General features: G+C 38.7%; 1 protein-coding gene across 2 annotated transcripts in view; it reads right to left on the reverse strand.

Moving 5' to 3' along the window:
* The window catches only part of HBS1L (HBS1 like translational GTPase), an 87790-nt gene extending 85636 nt beyond the window's left edge, over window positions 1-2154 (reverse strand). The window contains exon 1 of one of the 2 annotated variants that reach the window (XM_058735355.1): window positions 1918-2108. In XM_058735355.1, the coding sequence (XP_058591338.1) occupies window positions 1918-1960 (43 nt within the window). In that variant the 5' untranslated portion in view covers window positions 1961-2108. Of the gene's footprint in view, window positions 1-1917 lie in introns of both variants that reach the window. The other variant, XM_058735356.1, reaches the window with a different exon arrangement.
* Between the last annotated feature and the right edge of the window lie 15728 nt (window positions 2155-17882).

A 17882-nucleotide genomic window follows, 5' to 3' on the forward strand; every position in this document is an offset into this window, starting at 1 on the left:
AATTAGTAGCTAATTGAGCATTAGCTAAAGGCAGTCATGTAAGGTACTATCCAAACAACAGAGAAGAACAAAGTGAGAGTTAAATTGAGGAACCAATAGGTTTTAAAGCACATACTCTAATAAAGTTATATTACTTTTGAGAATTTTCAAATTATTATTTGAAAGTAATACAAAGGAAACATTAACTAGGGGGAAAAAAAAGAGGAATAAACTGGACCCTTAAAATGAGAACTTTTATAAGCAGGAAATGGGGAGGAACCTCCCATGCTACAGGAACAGCTTGTTTATGACGTCATCAATTGTTCCAAAGAAACAAGACCAAAAAAAACAACCTGACCTGGGATTGCCCAGGTGAAAAGATATTTAGCACTCACTCCCACAGGCCCCGCAACGCTCATCCAGGAAGCCTTCCTTCACACAGAAATCCTGCTTTAAACTCCTCCAACCCACTCGGGAATAAGGTGTTCTCACTTAAGCAGTAGCTCCCACAGCATCTTGGGAGTACTTTTTGTAGCATGTCATACTCGAATCATCGGTTACTTGTGTATTTCCCCCTCTACAGTCCCTCAAACATCTTACTATTTTTCCCCAAAGCTTGGAGCAGTACTCCAAGCACCCAATTAATGAAGAATAGGCACTCAATTAATGTTGGCTGAAGAGATTATGCATACTTATTGAAGAAATGAGTACATTGCAATTAGGCCTATCCATACTTTTCCTGTCATAACTGCAAAACTATCTCTCGGGCCTAAAGTCATCTCTCAGGTAGCAGCGATCCACATGCAATAAATCCACTGCATACACTTAAAACGACCTCCAATCTGAAGTGAACACCAGGAACCTAACATGTGCCAGGCTGGCGAGGGGAATCTCCAAATGCAGTACAGGGTGTTAGCTACCCTTCACTATGGTTAGGGCATACTGATGTTCTAGAATAATCTGTTGACAGTGCCAATAACAACCACTAACATATTAAGCACACTTAGACTATTAGCACTTTAAAAAGCAACAGGTCTTAACTCCTTTTTTGCAGTCCTCCATATTTGTTTATAATTTTAGTTTGTATGATGCTTGGTGATGCCTAAAACTGTTGACTACAAGGAGATGATCCACTTATCCTAAACTAATGCTAACTCCTTTTAAACTCCTAGAGAACATTCATATGCACATTTTTTATTTCATTTTTAAAAATCAGTAAGTACTTTCCGGAGCCCCCTTGCTTCTAGTGTTGCTTTTTTTCCCATTCCAAAAAACATTTATATTGAGCATTATCAACCAAGAACGGAGTATACACCTCAAGATCATGTGATCCACTTATTAATTAGGCCGTTTTAATATCTTTTTTATCGTCTCCTAAGTTTCCAATTTAACTTGAAACTCATACAACATAAGTTCAATTAGCTCAAGCCAGGTTCTACACAAAATGTATGCATGAACAAACACAGAAGATTCACCATGTATATCTAATAGTTACAGCCTAACAATTGAAGGTAAGCATGAAATCAATCCGTCGTTTACAAGCGAGCATCATTTCGTGGGCATTTTTTAAAGTGGGGTCGGAAGAGAATACCTAGAAGTAGGCAACTGTGTACCCGACCTGGGAGGAAACAATGGGAGGGAGAGGTGACGTGCACAAACATCACCGAATCCCAACCTCCGCAAATGTCCTCCCCATAGGACGACGTGCAGCACCTCTCCTGCCCTAAAATAAAACCAATCCCAGAGGGCAGAAATCACGACATAAAACAACGCCACTCGCTGGCATTCAGATGAACTGTTATTTTCTCCAACTGAGCCTGCTGTGAATTCCACCCTGGCACCACTAACGAGAAACTCACAGATCAAAGTGTATGCCAACGGGCTGGAATCCCAGCTGGAACGGCGACAATGACGTCCCGGCAAGACCCTGCCACATACCTTCATCGTAGTTATAGCCTCGAACATTCCGATGCCGGGCCATGGCGGGAGAACGGGCCTTTGCCACGGCCCCTCACAAAACACACGGCTTAGATACTGATAAGGCGCCAACTGCGGCCTGGACAACACACACACGCCATCTTAGCTTCCGGCAGGCCTCTGCGCTGAGCTCCTGCGCACGCGCTACGTCTTAAGCCGCGCACTGCGCGACAGCAACTTCTCAGGGTCACCCGCCTCCCCGGAGCGCATGCGCAGTTATGCTCACGAAAAAAAGCTCTTGGGCGTGCCCCGCCCACAGACAGGTTGACTGACAGGGGCTTCAGGGGGCGGGTATCCCAGCGCCTACCTTTTGTCGATTTGGAACAAAAATTTGGAGCGTGAGTTCGTGACCTACGCCAGCGTTCCAGGTTATTTCCCAAACTGGTTTCTGCTAATGAAGCCGACTGTGTGCCCAATAAGAGCAGGAAGCTTGTGTAGCTTTCATCTTTGAGGCCCAGGTAGGGACATGATAGACACTCCCAAACTTGTACATGTTTGGTTTAAGAATTAGTTCAAGATTCAGAAGGCAGAAAAAAGGACTGTTGAAATGAATATATATGGTTAAGTTGAGAACCTGGATACAAGAGGTCACCATACTTTCGTGTGTTATTTACTGCTTCACGTATGTGCTCCGTCCTGCATTAATATCTCTAGTAAACAGCTGTCTGCCCTTAGCGATGCAGAGGATTATAATCAGCATCATGAAGAATTCTGTAAGCATTCATTGAACACGTAATCATGTGTAGCATACTAAGAGTATTAAATATAGCTTTTTAGACATAACATTGGCTTTAGGTATCCTCATCTCCAAGAACACAAAGTAAGGCCATGTAAAAAAACTAACATCGTACTGAACAAACTACATTTGTTTTAACTTGTGTTTTTGAAATGGTGTTACTTTACATCAAATTCTAGAAATGAGTTGAAAGCTTACTCAACTTTATTATACATAATAAATAGATAATAATACCAGTGCAATTCGTATTTGTAAGTGGCTCGAAATATAATTTACACATGCATTTGAGTGTGTCTAACTGCCAAGTGTTTGTTCTTAACTATCACTGATGTTTAATGTAGCTCCAAGACGAAATTATACACAAAAATATTTGCTAATTTTATATGGCTTAAGGGTTTTCTTTATTTTACACTTGTAGATAATTTTTATGTTGCAGTCTGTTTCTTCTAAAATGGAGATAGTTAATAGTATCTAACTCACGGAGTTGTAAATAATAAAGTATCTTTTTAAGAGTATTTCACACAGATCTCAGTAGGTGCTTTAAAATATTAGGCATTATTAAAATACAAATGGCAGCTTCTAGTCCACTGTAATTGTCAATTACAAGCTTCAGTGTAACTCACTGAGATATGAAATAGATGAGTTATAAATTGCACTACAGAAGCAATCAGGAAGAAAACATTACTTCTGCCTGAGGAATAGTATATAATTTGCCTTTGGTTCATCAATAATGCACTCTCTTAACATTCTAAATACTTGAGAGCCTTGACTACCTCTCAAGTGATAGGGTTTCTTCAATAGCAAAGCCGTCAGTGACTTCCTCAGAAAGAGTTAGGGATTTTATTCTCTGCCCCCAGAACTCTTTTTTTTTTTTTTTTAATGTGTATTTTTGACAGAGAGAGACAGAGCTCGAGCAGGGGAGGAGCAGAGACAGAGGGAGACACAGAATCTGAAGCAGGCTCCAGGCTCAGAGCTGTCAGCAGAGAGCCGGATGTGGGGCTTGAACTCACAAACTGTGAGATCATGACCTGAACCAAAGTTGGACACTTAACCGACTGAGCCACCCACGTGCCCCCTCCCCAAACTCTTTACCTGTGATTCTTGTATTGTGGTTTGATGGAAAGTACCATAATTTTGGAATCAGTCAAACATGGATTTCAGGGCCAGTTCTGCCACTTTCCATTAACTTCTTTGGGCTTAATTTATTCATCTGTAAAATGGGTATAAAAAGATATGTCTTCTGTTTTGTGAAAAGTAAGTGAAGGATGTAAAAACAGTAGGTGTTCAATAAGTTCTGTAAGGGAGGAAAAATTCTCTACTATCCTTGGGTCTCACTTACGCTGGCATAAGACAAATTAATAGGAGAAAAGCATACACATTTTAAATTCTTACACGTGCATGGAAGCCTTCACGAGAGAGTGAATATCTTAAGTGACCAGAGCAGGAAGTTTCTATACCTTTTAAACAAAAAAACAATCAACTTGTCAAGAATTTTTAAGAAAAAAGGGTATGGGCTATGGGTAGTAAATTGTGGGGAAGAAACTAGGAAATGTAGGGTAGGGGCAAAGGGATGCAAAACAAGTGGAAGACAAGGGTTATTTCAGTAAATTTGTACAGATCCATTTCAGCATCAATTTCCAGTCTCTGACGATAAGGATTCTTTCTCTTCCTGGTATAGGGAGGGGACAAATGAATAAACAAACAAAAAGCAGAATCAGATGTGTAAATCCAGAGAACAAACTGAGAGTTGCCGGAGGGGAAGAAGGGAGGATGGGCAAACGGGTGAAAGGGAGTGGGACACACAGGCTTCCAGTTAGAGAATGAAAAAGTCACCAGAATTAAAGGCACAGACAGTATGGGGACTACAGTCAGTGATATTCTAATAGTGTTGTATGGTGACAAATGGTAGCTACACTCTGTTGGGAGCACAACATAATGTATAGAGAAGTTGAGTCGTTGTGTTGTAAACCTGAAATTAATGTAACATTGTGTCAACTATACTCAAATAAAATAAATTTTTTAAAGCCTCTTGGGGCGGCTGGGTGGCTCCAACAGTTAAGTGTCCGACTCTTGATTGCAGCTTAGGTGGATGAGTTCTACTCTGCATCGGGGCTCTGCACTGGCAGCATGGAGCCTGCTTGGGATTCTCTCTCCCTCTTTCTCTGCTCCTCCCCTGCTCATGTTTCTCTCTCTCTCTCTCTCAATCTCTCTCTCTCTGTCTCAAAAATAAATACACATTTTAAAAAATTTAAGAAGAAAGTTATAAATGAAAATAGAATAAATATATTACTGAAAAGTTTAATACCTTTATTGAAAAATCCTTGACAACAGTAAACTACACATGTTAAAGTATACAATCTGACATGTTTTGACATAATGTATTTACCAGTGAAACCATTAACCCAAACAAGATAATGAACATACTTAGATTCTCAAAAGTTTCTTCAAGTACCTTATAATCCTCCCCTGCCCCTCTCTGCTTCCTCACCCTAGCCCCAGACAGCAACTGATCTCCTTTCTGTCACTATAGATTAGTTTGTATTTTCTAAAATGTTATATAAGGAAATAACATAATATGTATTTTTTATAGGTCTTCATTCCCTCAGCATAATAACTTTGAGATTCATCCGTATAGGTGCTCTAATCAATAGTTCGTTCCTTTTTATTGCAGAGGGGGATTCCATTGTATGGATATACCACAATTTGTTTTTCTCTTCACCTATTGATAGCTATTTGGGTCATTTTCAATTTTGGCTACTACAGATAGGGCCGCTATGATTATCCATGCACAACTCTTTGGATGGACATAAACTTTGATTTCTCCTAGATTAATAAAAACCTAGGAGTGGAATGGCTGGATGATATGACAGGTTCTCTCTAGCTTTTTAAGAAACTGCCACTATTTTCCTAAGTGGTGGTAACATTTTATGTTCCCGCCATCTGGGAAGTTGTATTTTCTCCACATCCTTGCTGGTCACTTGTTATGGTCTAAAGATGTACTTAGTTGACATTTCTAAAAAAAAATTTTTTTGAACATTTATTTATTATTGAGAGACAGAGAGAGACAGATCGTAAGCGGGGCAGAGGGAAGGGGAGACACAAAATCTGAAGCAGTCTCCAGGCTCTGAGCTATAAGCACAGAGCCCACAAACCGCAAGATCATGACCTGAGCCAAAGTCGGACACTTAACTGACTGAGCCACCCAGGTGCCCCTGCTAATTTGACATTTCTATAGCTTCTCTGCTGAAGGATCCGTTTGAATCTTCTCGTCTACCTTTAATGAGCTGTTTGTTTTCTTATTTGTTACTTTAGAGAGTCTTTTTTATGTTCCGGATAGAACTTCTTTATCTGATACAATTTGGAAATATTTCTCCCAGTTTGTAACTGGTCTTTTCATTCTCTTAACAGTCTTTTGAATAGCAGAAGTTTTTAGGTTTGATGAAGCCCAATTCATCAATTTTTTAACTAATGGATTATACTGTGGATGTTGTATCTAAGAAATCTTTGCCTAACCCAAAGTCACAAAACTTTTCTCGTATTTTTTAAATAAGGTTAACAGTGTGGCATTCTACAATTATATTTTTTACCATTTTCAGTTGATTTCTGTGTATGGCGTAAGGTTTGGATCAAAGTTCATTTTCTACACATATATTTTAACTTGTTCCAACACCATTGTTGAAAAGAAGGTCCTTTCTTCACTGAATTTCATCTGTTGAAATTCAACAAAACTCAGTTGTCCATATATGTGTGATCTATTTTTGAATTCTCCACCCTTTTGATCTAGCTTGACATCAATACCATATTATCATGATAATTGTAGCTTCATAAATCTTAAAATTAGGTAGTGTTAATCCTCCAACTTTCTTCTTACTTTCAGTTTTCTTAGCTAGTCTAGGTCTTTGGCATTTCTATATGAATTTTTTTCATTTTTTGAGCACAAGCAGGGAAGGGGCAGAGAGAGAGGAGGACAGAGCTGGCTCTGTGCTGACATTAGCTAGTTCAAAGTGGAGCTTGAACCCATGAACTGTGAGATCATGACCTGAGCCGAAGTCAGACACTCAACCAACTAAGCCATCCAGGTGCCCCTACATGAATTTTTAAATGAGGTGATCAGTTACTACAAATATTCCTGCTGGGAGTTTGGCTGATATTTTACTGAGTCTACTGATCAATTTGGGGGCAATTGATATTTTAACATTGCTAAAAATATGTACTCTTTCAACACACGCACGTCATATGTCTCTCCATTTACATAGATCTTTAACTTCCCTCAAATGTTTGCCCTTAAGGGGTGCCTGGGTGGCTCCATCAGTTAAGCATCCGACTCTTGATTTTCGGCTCAGGTCATGATCCATGGTGTTAGATAGAGCCCCATGTTGAACCCCTCTCCACCCCCCCCCCCACCCTTCCCCGTATCAAGCCCCAAGTCAGGCTCCGCTGGGCACTCAGCCTGCTTAAGATTTTCTCTCTAGGGGTGCCTGGGTGGCTCAGTTGGTTAAGCATCCAACTTCAGCTCAGGTAATGATCTCACAGTTTGTGAGTTCAAGCCCTGTGTTGGGCTCTGTTCTGACAGCTCAGAGCCTGGAGCCTGCTTAGGATTCTGTGTCTCCCTCTCTCTCTGCTCCTCTACCACTCACACTCTCTCTCTCTCAAAAATAAATAAAACATTAAAAAATATTTTTAAAAAAAGATTTTCTCTCTCCCTCTCCCTCTATCCCTCCCCTGCTTGCTTGCTTTCTCAAAAAAAGAAAATATAATAATTAAAAAAATAATAGTGCTTGCCATTTTGCAGTGACTAGTCTTGCACAATTTTTGATAATTTAATTCTAATTATTCCATGTATATTTATTCTATCAAAGATAATAATTTTAAAAATTTCAAGGAAAAGGTACATAATTACACTATTAAAATTAATAAGTTAATAGTGCCATAGACACTGTACCTATGTGTGATAAGAACAAAGTAGAAAAATAAAAAGTAAAAGTAAATTACATGAGCATAAAAATATCCTCAATACCTATGATAAATATAAGGAAACATGTATAAGGCCTAACCTGAAACCAGAAAACATTGCCTAGAGTAATAAAGGAAATCACATTAAATGGAGAAATATACCATGTCATGTTAACTGGAAGAAATGTCAAATCCCCCCAGATGAATTTATATTCAATATTATCCCAGTTAGATCCTAGCAGTTCTTTGCTGGAAATTCACAATCAGAATCTGTAATTTAAACAGAACTGCAGGGATTCTGGAATAATCAAGACAATCTCAACAAAGAATGTCCTTCTCAAGTTGAAGAACTTGCACTCTCACTAAGACTTGCTTGAACGGTAACAGTAAGGAAGACAGTGTAATATTGGTACAAGGGAGGGGCGCCTGGGTGGCGCAGTCGGTTAAGCGTCCGACTTCAGCCAGGTCACGATCTCGCGGTCCGTGAGTTCGAGCCCCGCGTCAGGCTCTGGGCTGACGGCTCGGAGCCTGGAGCCTGTTTCCGATTCTGTGTCTCCCTCTCTCTCTGCCCCTCCCCCGTTCATGCTCTGTCTCTCTCTGTCCCAAAAATAAATAAAAAAAAAAAAAACATTAAAAAAAAATATTGGTACAAGGGAAGACAGAGACACCACGGAAACACTACCAACAGTCTGGAAACAGGCTCACACATGTGATCATCCAATTTACAACTAAGGCCCCACTGCAGCTCACAAGGAGAGAGAATGGCCTTGTCAATAAATAGTTTGATCACAATTCTAGGGAAAAAAAACAACATAGGAAAATACCTATATGACCATGAGACGGGCAAAGTTTCTCAAGGTACAGAAACACTCACCACAGAAGAAAATACTCATAAATTGAACTTTATTAAAATTAAGAACTTCCGTTCGTCAACAGACAACATCAAGAAAATAAAAAGGCAGGGGTGTCTAGGTGGCTCAGTTGGTTAAGCGTATGACTTAGTTCATATCATGATCTCATGGTTCGTGAGTTCAAGCCCTGTGTCAGGCTCTGTGCTAACAGCTCAGTCTGGAGCCTACTTAAGAGTCTATGTCTCCATCTCTCTCTGCCCCATCCCACTCACATTCTCTCTCTCTCTCAAAAATAAATAAATGTTAAAAAAAAATTTTAAAGAAAAAGGCAAGTTGCAGTCTAGGAGGAGATACTTAACAGCCCATGTGTCTCACTGAGAACTCATGTCTAGAACATGAAGAGAAACCTCTACACCCCTTCAAAATATTTGCTCCTCCCCCCAAATTATAAATGGTTAAGTCCCAAATAGGCACTTTACAAAAAAAGAATAACCATATGGGCATTGAGCATTTGAAAAGTCCCCAACACTATTAATCATCAAAAACAAATGCGAATAAAATCATAATGAGTATATCCCTACCAGAATGACTAAACTTAGTAGTAGGTTTGGCAAGGATATAGAGCAACTCATGAACAACTAGAGCACGTGCAAACTGGGACAACCACTTTGAAAAACGTTTGGCGGTATCACTAAATACCGAACGTATATGTGCCCTATAACGCAGAAATTCCCCTCCTAGGTATAGACTCAACAAAAATTAGTGCTTGTGTACAAGAATGTTTGTAGTAATTTTCTTCATAATAGTCCAAGAATGTAAACAAACCAAATATTTATGAACAGCAGAATAATCAGTTGTGACATATCCATTTAATAGGAAGCTACACAGCATTGAAAAGCAGCAAGGGAGATTTTATACATGTGTAAATTTTTTGTGCTGTACATTTAAGATCCACGCAGCTTTTATACCTTAATAAAAATAAATAAAAAGAAAAATAGGGGGAAATCCATGGAATTTTCGAGATTATCTTTGATGTGGAATAAAAGAAAACCTACATAGTTTTCAAGTGTTTCCTTTAAGAAATCTTCATAATGTCCTGTCTTAAGGATATAAATAAAAGCTAAGAACTCATATATATCTGGGTTAGAATTCACTCAGCAATGTATCAGTATTTCCTGGAGTGTAATCTGTTTTCCATTTCCTATTCCAAACTGGGCAATTACCCATCCATTTAGACTATTTTTTTTTTTTTTTCTGCTGAAATAGCACTACTCTTGGCAGTTGAATACTCAGCTATTCTGGAGTTTTGGTCAATAAATTATGGTGACGTCTGCGGTCCACAATTCTTAAACAGAAATGAAAGAAATGGGCATAATCATTAAGAAAAGAAGAGGGAGGGGAAAGAGTTGTAATTGTGACATTAGACACAGTATATAAGAAAAGTTCTGGAGTTTTCTAATTAAGTGCCTAAGAAAATGTGGCCTGTACTACAAACTGTAAAATGACACTGATATCTGGAAGGATACTTTTGGGGTCCTTCACAATTCTATGAATGTGATCATAAACTAATAATATAAATTTATTCATCTTGACTATTATTGCCATATATCTGTAACATCTGTAAAGAGGTTACTTAATTTTTCTCCTGACCTTCTAAATTAGTTCTAGAACCCTCTGTCTGACTTAATGATATTCTAACCCTCCTCTATGGAATTTCCCCTGACTTCCCTCATATATTATTCTTTCTGTTTTCATTTTTTCTTCTTTTATTTTGAAGGCATAAAGTTAGTTGAGTGAAAATTGGCAAGATCTAGTGAATAGGTACTTCATCAGGACAAAACTTTGCCCCCAGAGAGCTTGAGGCCCTCCCGGGATTCCATGTTTGACAGAAGTATTGAGAGCACAACTAAACAAACAAGAAGGTATTCAGAGAAGCTGAGACAGATCTTCAAAGAAGAGTCAGTGGTTGGTTTTTAATTCCTGTGTGGCATTATGGAGCTTAATGCAGAACATATCAAAACCTTGGAAAGGTAATGGTGGGGTCATGAACTTCATAAGGCAGAATAATTCCCTATGAGAACAAAATAGAAGTCAAAGAACTCTATATGTAGATATGAACTACTAAACGGGGGAATACCCGCAAAACAATAGTGCCTGGGCAAAACCTTCTTCCTCCGCAGGTAAGTTCTTTCAACCGCCTATCCTGGGCTGTCTGGCTGCCAAGCATTTTACCGTGAAATATAATAATAACTGTGGTTCAAGTGTTCTTCATAACATTCACTTTTTTGAGAGCTCATATTGCTTTAAATATCCTAGTAGTGACTAATCCTCCAGTTTAAAATCTTTGCGTTTCGGGGCACCAAAGCTCAGTTGGTTGAGTCCAACTCTTGATTTCAGTTCAGGTCACGTTCTCACGGTTGGTGAAATCAAGCCCCACATCTGGCTCTGCTCTGTCAGTGTGGAGCCTGCTTGAGAGTCTCCCTCCTCTCTCTCTCTCTCTCTCTCTCTCTCTCTCTCTCTCTCTCTCTCTCTCCCCCCATCCCGCTTGCACTCTCTCTATTTCGAAATAAATAAACTTAAAAAATAAAATAAAATCGTGTAGCCACATTACTTACAAAATAAGTCCAGATCCTTAGAAAGATATAGGAATCCATTTGTGATTTCACTGTTGCCTGGTTTCCCACCTTATCTGCCACCCGTCCGCCACCCTACCTGAGGTACTCTATACCACATCTCCTACCGTTAGGAGTTCAAGTCCAGCCACGCTCTTCCTGCCCAAAGACACATACACATGCTATTCCTTCTGCCTAGAATGTCCTTCTGTATTCATACCTTCTCTCATATTGTTCAAGGACAGCCTCAATAGCATCACAATTCTGTGACATCTTCCTTGACTCTAACGGAATAAGCACCCCTACTCTGTGCACTCAAAGTACCCTTTGTAGTCTCAGCTATAAAATATATTAATAATATTCTAATTATCTGTTTGCCTATAACCTCCACCTCCCTAACCAAATATAAATTCCTTAAAAGCAGGACACTCTTTAGTTTATCTTGTATCTTCAACATCCAAACTAGTGGCTGGTACAAAGCTGGAATAAATAAAATATATTTTGTTGAGTGATTGTTGAAAAATTTATAATATATAAAATATATTTGTAAGGTGGAAGAATTTCATGACTTTGCAGACCTCGTTATCAACAGGATTCTGAAGAAATTGTTTGCAAGGAATGAGAGAAAGGGTGGGTCATATAGAAAGACAGGATGTGCATAGAAATTTCCAGACCATAACGGTCTCTTTTATATAACTCAAAAGAAATGAAACATGTTCACACAAAAATTTGTACACAAATGTTCATAGCAGCGTTATTCATGACAATCAAAAGGTAGGACCAAATGAAATGACCATTAACTGGTAAATGGATGTATAAAATGTGGTATACTCATAAAGTGGAAAATGATTTGACAATAAAAAGGAACAAAGTATTGATAATATACTATGACATGGATGAACCTTGAAAACGTTACATTAACTGAAACAAGTTGGTCACACACACACACAAAACGCATATACTTCATGGTTCCATTTATATGAAATGCCAACATAGATAAACCTATGGAGATAAGGAAGTAGGGGACAAATGAGGACTGACTGCTAATGGGCAGGGGGTATCTTTTGAGGATGATGGAAATGGCCTAAAATGTATGTGGTAATGGTTACACAACTCTGAGAATATACCAAAATCACTTTTTAAATTATATACTTTAAATGTGTGAATTATAGGATATGTTAATTATATATCAGTAAGGCTGCTATTAAAAAAAAAAAGAGGCTCTTTTGGTGAAATTCTATCTCTTTTAAATACATATTCAGCCAATTTGAAGGGACAGAGCCCATCTGGCCCTTGAATGCTGTGTTGGTCCCCACTGAGATGGCAATAGTATGGTTTTGTGCCTTGGTGCTGACATCCACCACCAACACTTTTGAACTTTACCACTGCCTCCAATGGTAAGGCCTCCATGAGGCCTTCCCATCCTTACTTCAGTCTTCTTGGTCCATCGGAACTTTTAGTACTTCTGGTCCTTTGGCGGGGCTAATGACTCTTATGTGTTTTCTCAGCTCTGTGCTGCAGCAAGTGAGACTCAGTATGTCTGTCCTCAGGGCTCTTAGTCCCCATCAAGGTAATACTGCACCACCTGCTACTCAACTTTCAACATTAGGTTCAGAACAATGTCTAGGAGGCTTTCTTGAGGGATTTTCAGCCTCTCCAGACTATCTTCAAAAAAAAATCAGAGCACAGCTCCCAATATTCCTGAATTTATCCAATCCATCTGGAAATCTTGAATGTAACAGCTCCCACTAAGTTGAAGAGAACCATCCTTGTTGAACATAGGTTTCTGGTTTTAAATTTAAATTTATATTCATTGTTCTTCCAAACTAATTTTCATATGAAAAATTTAGTCAATATTACTATAATAATGTTTAGATTATCTATGTGTATGGACAAAGTTTGAAAGGACACATGAGACCATAAAGTTAGCAAGGAAGTTGGACATATTCTGAATGTGTTTTTGTTATATGATAGAATTATTGTTTTAATTATCAGTGAAATAAAGATAGCTGACATTTATTTAACACCTGCCATATTTTAGGCATTGCAACATGTGCTTTAAAAGCACCATTTACCAGGGCACCTGGGCGGCTCAGTCGGTTGAGCATCCAACTTCGGCTCAGGTCATGATCTCGAAGTCCATGGGTTCGAGCTCCCCCGCCCTGTGTCGGGCTCTGTGCTGACAGCTCAGAGCCTGGTGCCTGCTTCAGATTCTGTGTCTCCCTCTCTCTCTGCCCCTCTCCCGCTTGCGCGCGCGCTCTCTCTCTCTCTCTCTAATAAACATTAAAAAAAATTTTTTTGAAATCACCATTTACCTAGGAGAAAACATAGGCAGTAAGCTCCTTGACATCAGTCTTGGTGATGATTTTGGATTCGATACCAAGCAAAGGCGGCATAAGCAAAAATTTTAAAAGACTACATCAAACTAAAAAGCTTCTGCCCAGCAAAGGAAACCATCAACAAAATGAAAAGACAACCTACCAAATGGGAGACAATATTTGCAAAATTATATACCACTTTCCTCTGCTATCCCAAAGTAGAGCGCTCCTATGAAAACTTTTGTAAGCCAAAATGCCATTCATTTATATGGAAAATTTTTTGAACATTTTCATACCCAAAAACCTCCCTTAGGCTTTTCTGATACCTTAGGACACATCTTGCTAATGAATACATAAAATAAATTAAGATAAAGCACAGATATTCACAGACATAATTCAAAATTATGGCGGCTTGGTGCTAAGATGGTGAGCATAGTTCCTGGGGAAGCAGCATGGCGGTGTCACTCTCACTGCTGGGCATGTGCTCTGCCTCTCTAGTGCCTTGTTGCAGAACAAACACTGATCACTATTTTTGCATTTCACCTTTTTCATGAAAACGAAAATCCTCTTCTTATTTCTTTCAGTTAATGAAACAGGTACTAACGTAGGTCTTTCATAAAAGTGGCATAATAAGAAGCTTCCAAAAAGTGGGCATATCTGTACCTGATAGAGGACTAATATCCAAAATAAATAAAGAACTCATATAACTTATGAGCAAAAAAAAAAAAAAAGATTAGAAATGGGCAGAAGATCTGCATAGACATTTTTCCAAACAAGACATGTAGATGGTACATGAAAAGGCACTCATCATCACTAATCAGCAGGGAAATGCAAATCAACACCACAATGAGATATTACCCCACATCTATTAGAGTGACTATTATCAAAAAGACAAGATATAACAAGTGTTACTGAGAACGTGGAGATAAGGGAACCCTTGTGCACTATTGGCGGGAAGGTAAATTGTGCAGCCACTATAGAAAATAGGCTGGAGTTTCCCAAAAAGATTTAACACGGAACTACTATATGAGCCAGCAATTCCACTCTTGGGTATTTACCCAAAGGAAATGAAAATACTAACTCCAATAGATATATGCATCTCTGTGTTCATTGCAACATTATTTATGGTTGCCAAGACATGGAAGCAACCTAATTGTCCATCAACAGATGATGGTTTAAAAAATGTGGTATATTTATACATTAGAATATTATTCAGCCACAAAAAAAGAATGAAATCTTGCCATTTGCAGCAACATGGATAGACCCTGAGGGCACTATATCATGTGAAATAAGTCAGAGAAAGACAAATACCGTATGATGTCACTTACATGTAGAATCATTAAAAAGAAACCAAGCTCATAGGGACAGAGAACACATTGGTGGTTGCAGAGGGAAGAGGGGGTGGAATGAATGAAGGTGGTTGAAATGTGCAAACTTCCACTTATAAAATATAAAGGTTTTGGGATGTGATGTACAGCATGATGACTATAGTCAATAATAACCGTATTGCATATTTGAAAGTTGCTAAAAGAATAGATATTAAAAGTTGTCATCACAGAAAATAAATTTTGTAACAATGTGTGGTGACCAATGTTAACCAGGCTTATTGTAGTGATCATTTCACATTATACACAAATATAGAATAATTATAAAATAATTATATTGCTCATCTGGAAATAATGTTTAAACTGCATGGGTCCACCTAAATGTGGATTTTTTTTTCAATAAATACAGTACAGTACTATAAATGTATTTTCTCTTCTTTATGTTTTTCTCTTTTTTTTAATGTTTTAATTTATTTTTGAGAAAGAGAGAGAGACAGAGAACAAACATGAACACAAGCACAGGAGGGGCAGAGAGAGAGACACACACAGAATCCAAAGCAAGCTCCAGGCTCTGAGCTATCAGCACAGAGCCCTACACAGGGCTCAAACTCATGAACCACAAGATCATGACCCGAACCGAAGTCGGAAGCGTAACCAATTGAGCCACCCAGGCTCCCCTTGCTTATGATTTCTTAATAACACTTTCTTTTCTCTAGCTTACTTTATGGTAAGCATACAGTGTATAATACATATAAACACACAAAATATGTGTTAATCAACTGTTTATGTCATTGACAAGGCTTCCAGTCAAGGCAAGGCCATTAGTAACTAAGTTCTGGGGGAGTCAAGAGTTATATATGAATTTTTGGCTGTGTGGGGTATCAGCACCCCTTACCCCCACATTGTTCAAGGCTCAACTGTGATGTTGTATATCAATTATTCCTCAGAAAAAAATAGTTCCTTTACCATTCACTCCTTTTCTATACAATGCCATTGGTTTAGCTCGTGTTCAGATTTAATAAACCACATTGGAGACATTTAAAACCACATAGTAACACACTGCTGCTAGAAGTTGTTCCTTCTCTAGAAGTGATAGACTCTTGAGCAAGTAACTTGATTTCTGAGGACTCCAATTTCTTCAAATGCATAACAGGCCTTGATAAACTTGTCTCTGCAGTATTTTGTTTGTTTCATTCCCATCATCCTCAACCCTTTTCTTCAGTCCATGCCTGTCACTTCCCTTACAACAACTCCAAGACTTTTTTCTTATGTAAATTCACTTTCCAATGGTATTTGCTTAGTATTTAAATGCATTTTACACAAAATTATTTTGTACTTGTATTCAATAGTTAATAAGTGTATTTCACTGGCTTATGACGGGGGGATGCATTTAATCAGACCTGTGGGATTCCACTATGAAGCACAAATGCATTTGAAGGACACATGTTGAGGGATGCCTGGGCGGCTCAGTCGGTGGAGCTCCCAACTCTTGATTTCAGCTCAGGTCATGATCTCACAGTTGGTGCGTTCAAGCCCCACATCGGGCTCTGCGCTGACATTGCAGAGCCTGCTTGGGATTCTCTCTCTCCCTCTCTCTGCCCCTCTCCCACTTGTGCTCCCTCCCCTCTCAAAATAAATAAATAAAAACTTAAAAAAAAAAAAAGAAAGATGCATGCTGAAAGAATCCTGAAAATGCCAACAAATCAAGATTTAAAGTAGGTTTTGAAGAAGTCTGAACACACCCAAGCTATAAATTCGTATTTGTGTTCCATGATGCCAGGCACCTTATAGACTTTTTAAAATATTTACTGAAAAAAAATCCTACAAGTATTAGAAGAGGAACAGAGGTGGGTTTACCATGAAACCAGTAAGATTAAGCTTCAGAAGCCCTAACTTTTATGAACTCCTCCCTTGAGGCCATGGGAGGGGCCCCATGAGCTTGTTCACACAGCTGTGGCGTTCTGTGAAATTTCAAAACTAACATGTACACTCACACTTGGTGTCTTTGTGTCTCTTCACTTCAATTTTCCTTGCAACACAACTCCTCTCATGTTAGGTGTCAATGATGTGGCCACACACATTTTTAGGTTCTGGCTAAGGGAAAATTGAGACGGGGATAGCTTTACTGGAGTCTTGTGAAACGTATTTATTTTGTTCACACTCACCTCTACTTTACGAGGAGGATACAATAAGGTGATGAATTGTATCGTCACTTCAAAGGATATTGAAGATCAGTCAAGAAGTCACAAAATGCACTGAAACCTTTCACTTATGCATGAAAGTAACCTGAGTTCAATTTTCCCAGATTTTACTTAGTCCTAAACTTTCCATGATGTTGCCAGTGCCATGGAGCATCATGTGACATTGCCACTATGCAATGTGAAACTGAAAGAAACTTTTCTGGATCTTCAACAAAAAAACTAAAAAGAGAAAATTCAGTCAGCTTATGCTTATTGAATTACCTTTCTATTCCTTCTACAGAAAATTATAAAATCATTGTCTGGGGAAGGAGAGATCAAATTATAGGCAGGCCAAAATGTAGGGAAAAGTAGTACAGAAGCATGATAGACCATTAATTCCTAAATATGTTATTTTTATTTTTATGGATTTTTATTCTATTCATGATATGTGTCAGCTTTTAATATAAATTTACAAATTTTTTGAGATTCTTTTCCTCAATCTAAATACATACTTACTTTTTGAAATAATTTTGTAATAATTTCATGTTTCTTTTCTTTTTTTTTTTTTTTTTTTAAATTTTTCAACGTTTTTTTTTTTATTTATTTTTGGGACAGAGAGAGACAGAGCATGAACGGGGAAGGGGCAGAGAGAGAGGGAGACACAGAATCGGAAACAGGCTCCAGGCTCCGAGCCATCAGCCCAGAGCCTGACGCGGGGCTCGAACTCACGGACCGCGAGATCGTGACCTGGCTGAAGTCGGACGCTTAACCGACTGCGCCACCCAGGCGCCCCTCATGTTTCTTTTCTTAAAGAAGGACCCCCAAATTAAGTAAGGTACAGACTCCACCAAAGCTGAATCTACTGTAGTGAGAAAAGTCACAGGTAAATAATCTGAAATAGCATGCCAGTTTCCTCCCCTTCAACATCAGTCAGCAGCTACAGTTTAAAAG

Source organism: Neofelis nebulosa, chromosome 6 (assembly GCF_028018385.1).
Source record: "Neofelis nebulosa isolate mNeoNeb1 chromosome 6, mNeoNeb1.pri, whole genome shotgun sequence".
Taxonomy (NCBI): domain Eukaryota; kingdom Metazoa; phylum Chordata; class Mammalia; order Carnivora; family Felidae; genus Neofelis; species Neofelis nebulosa.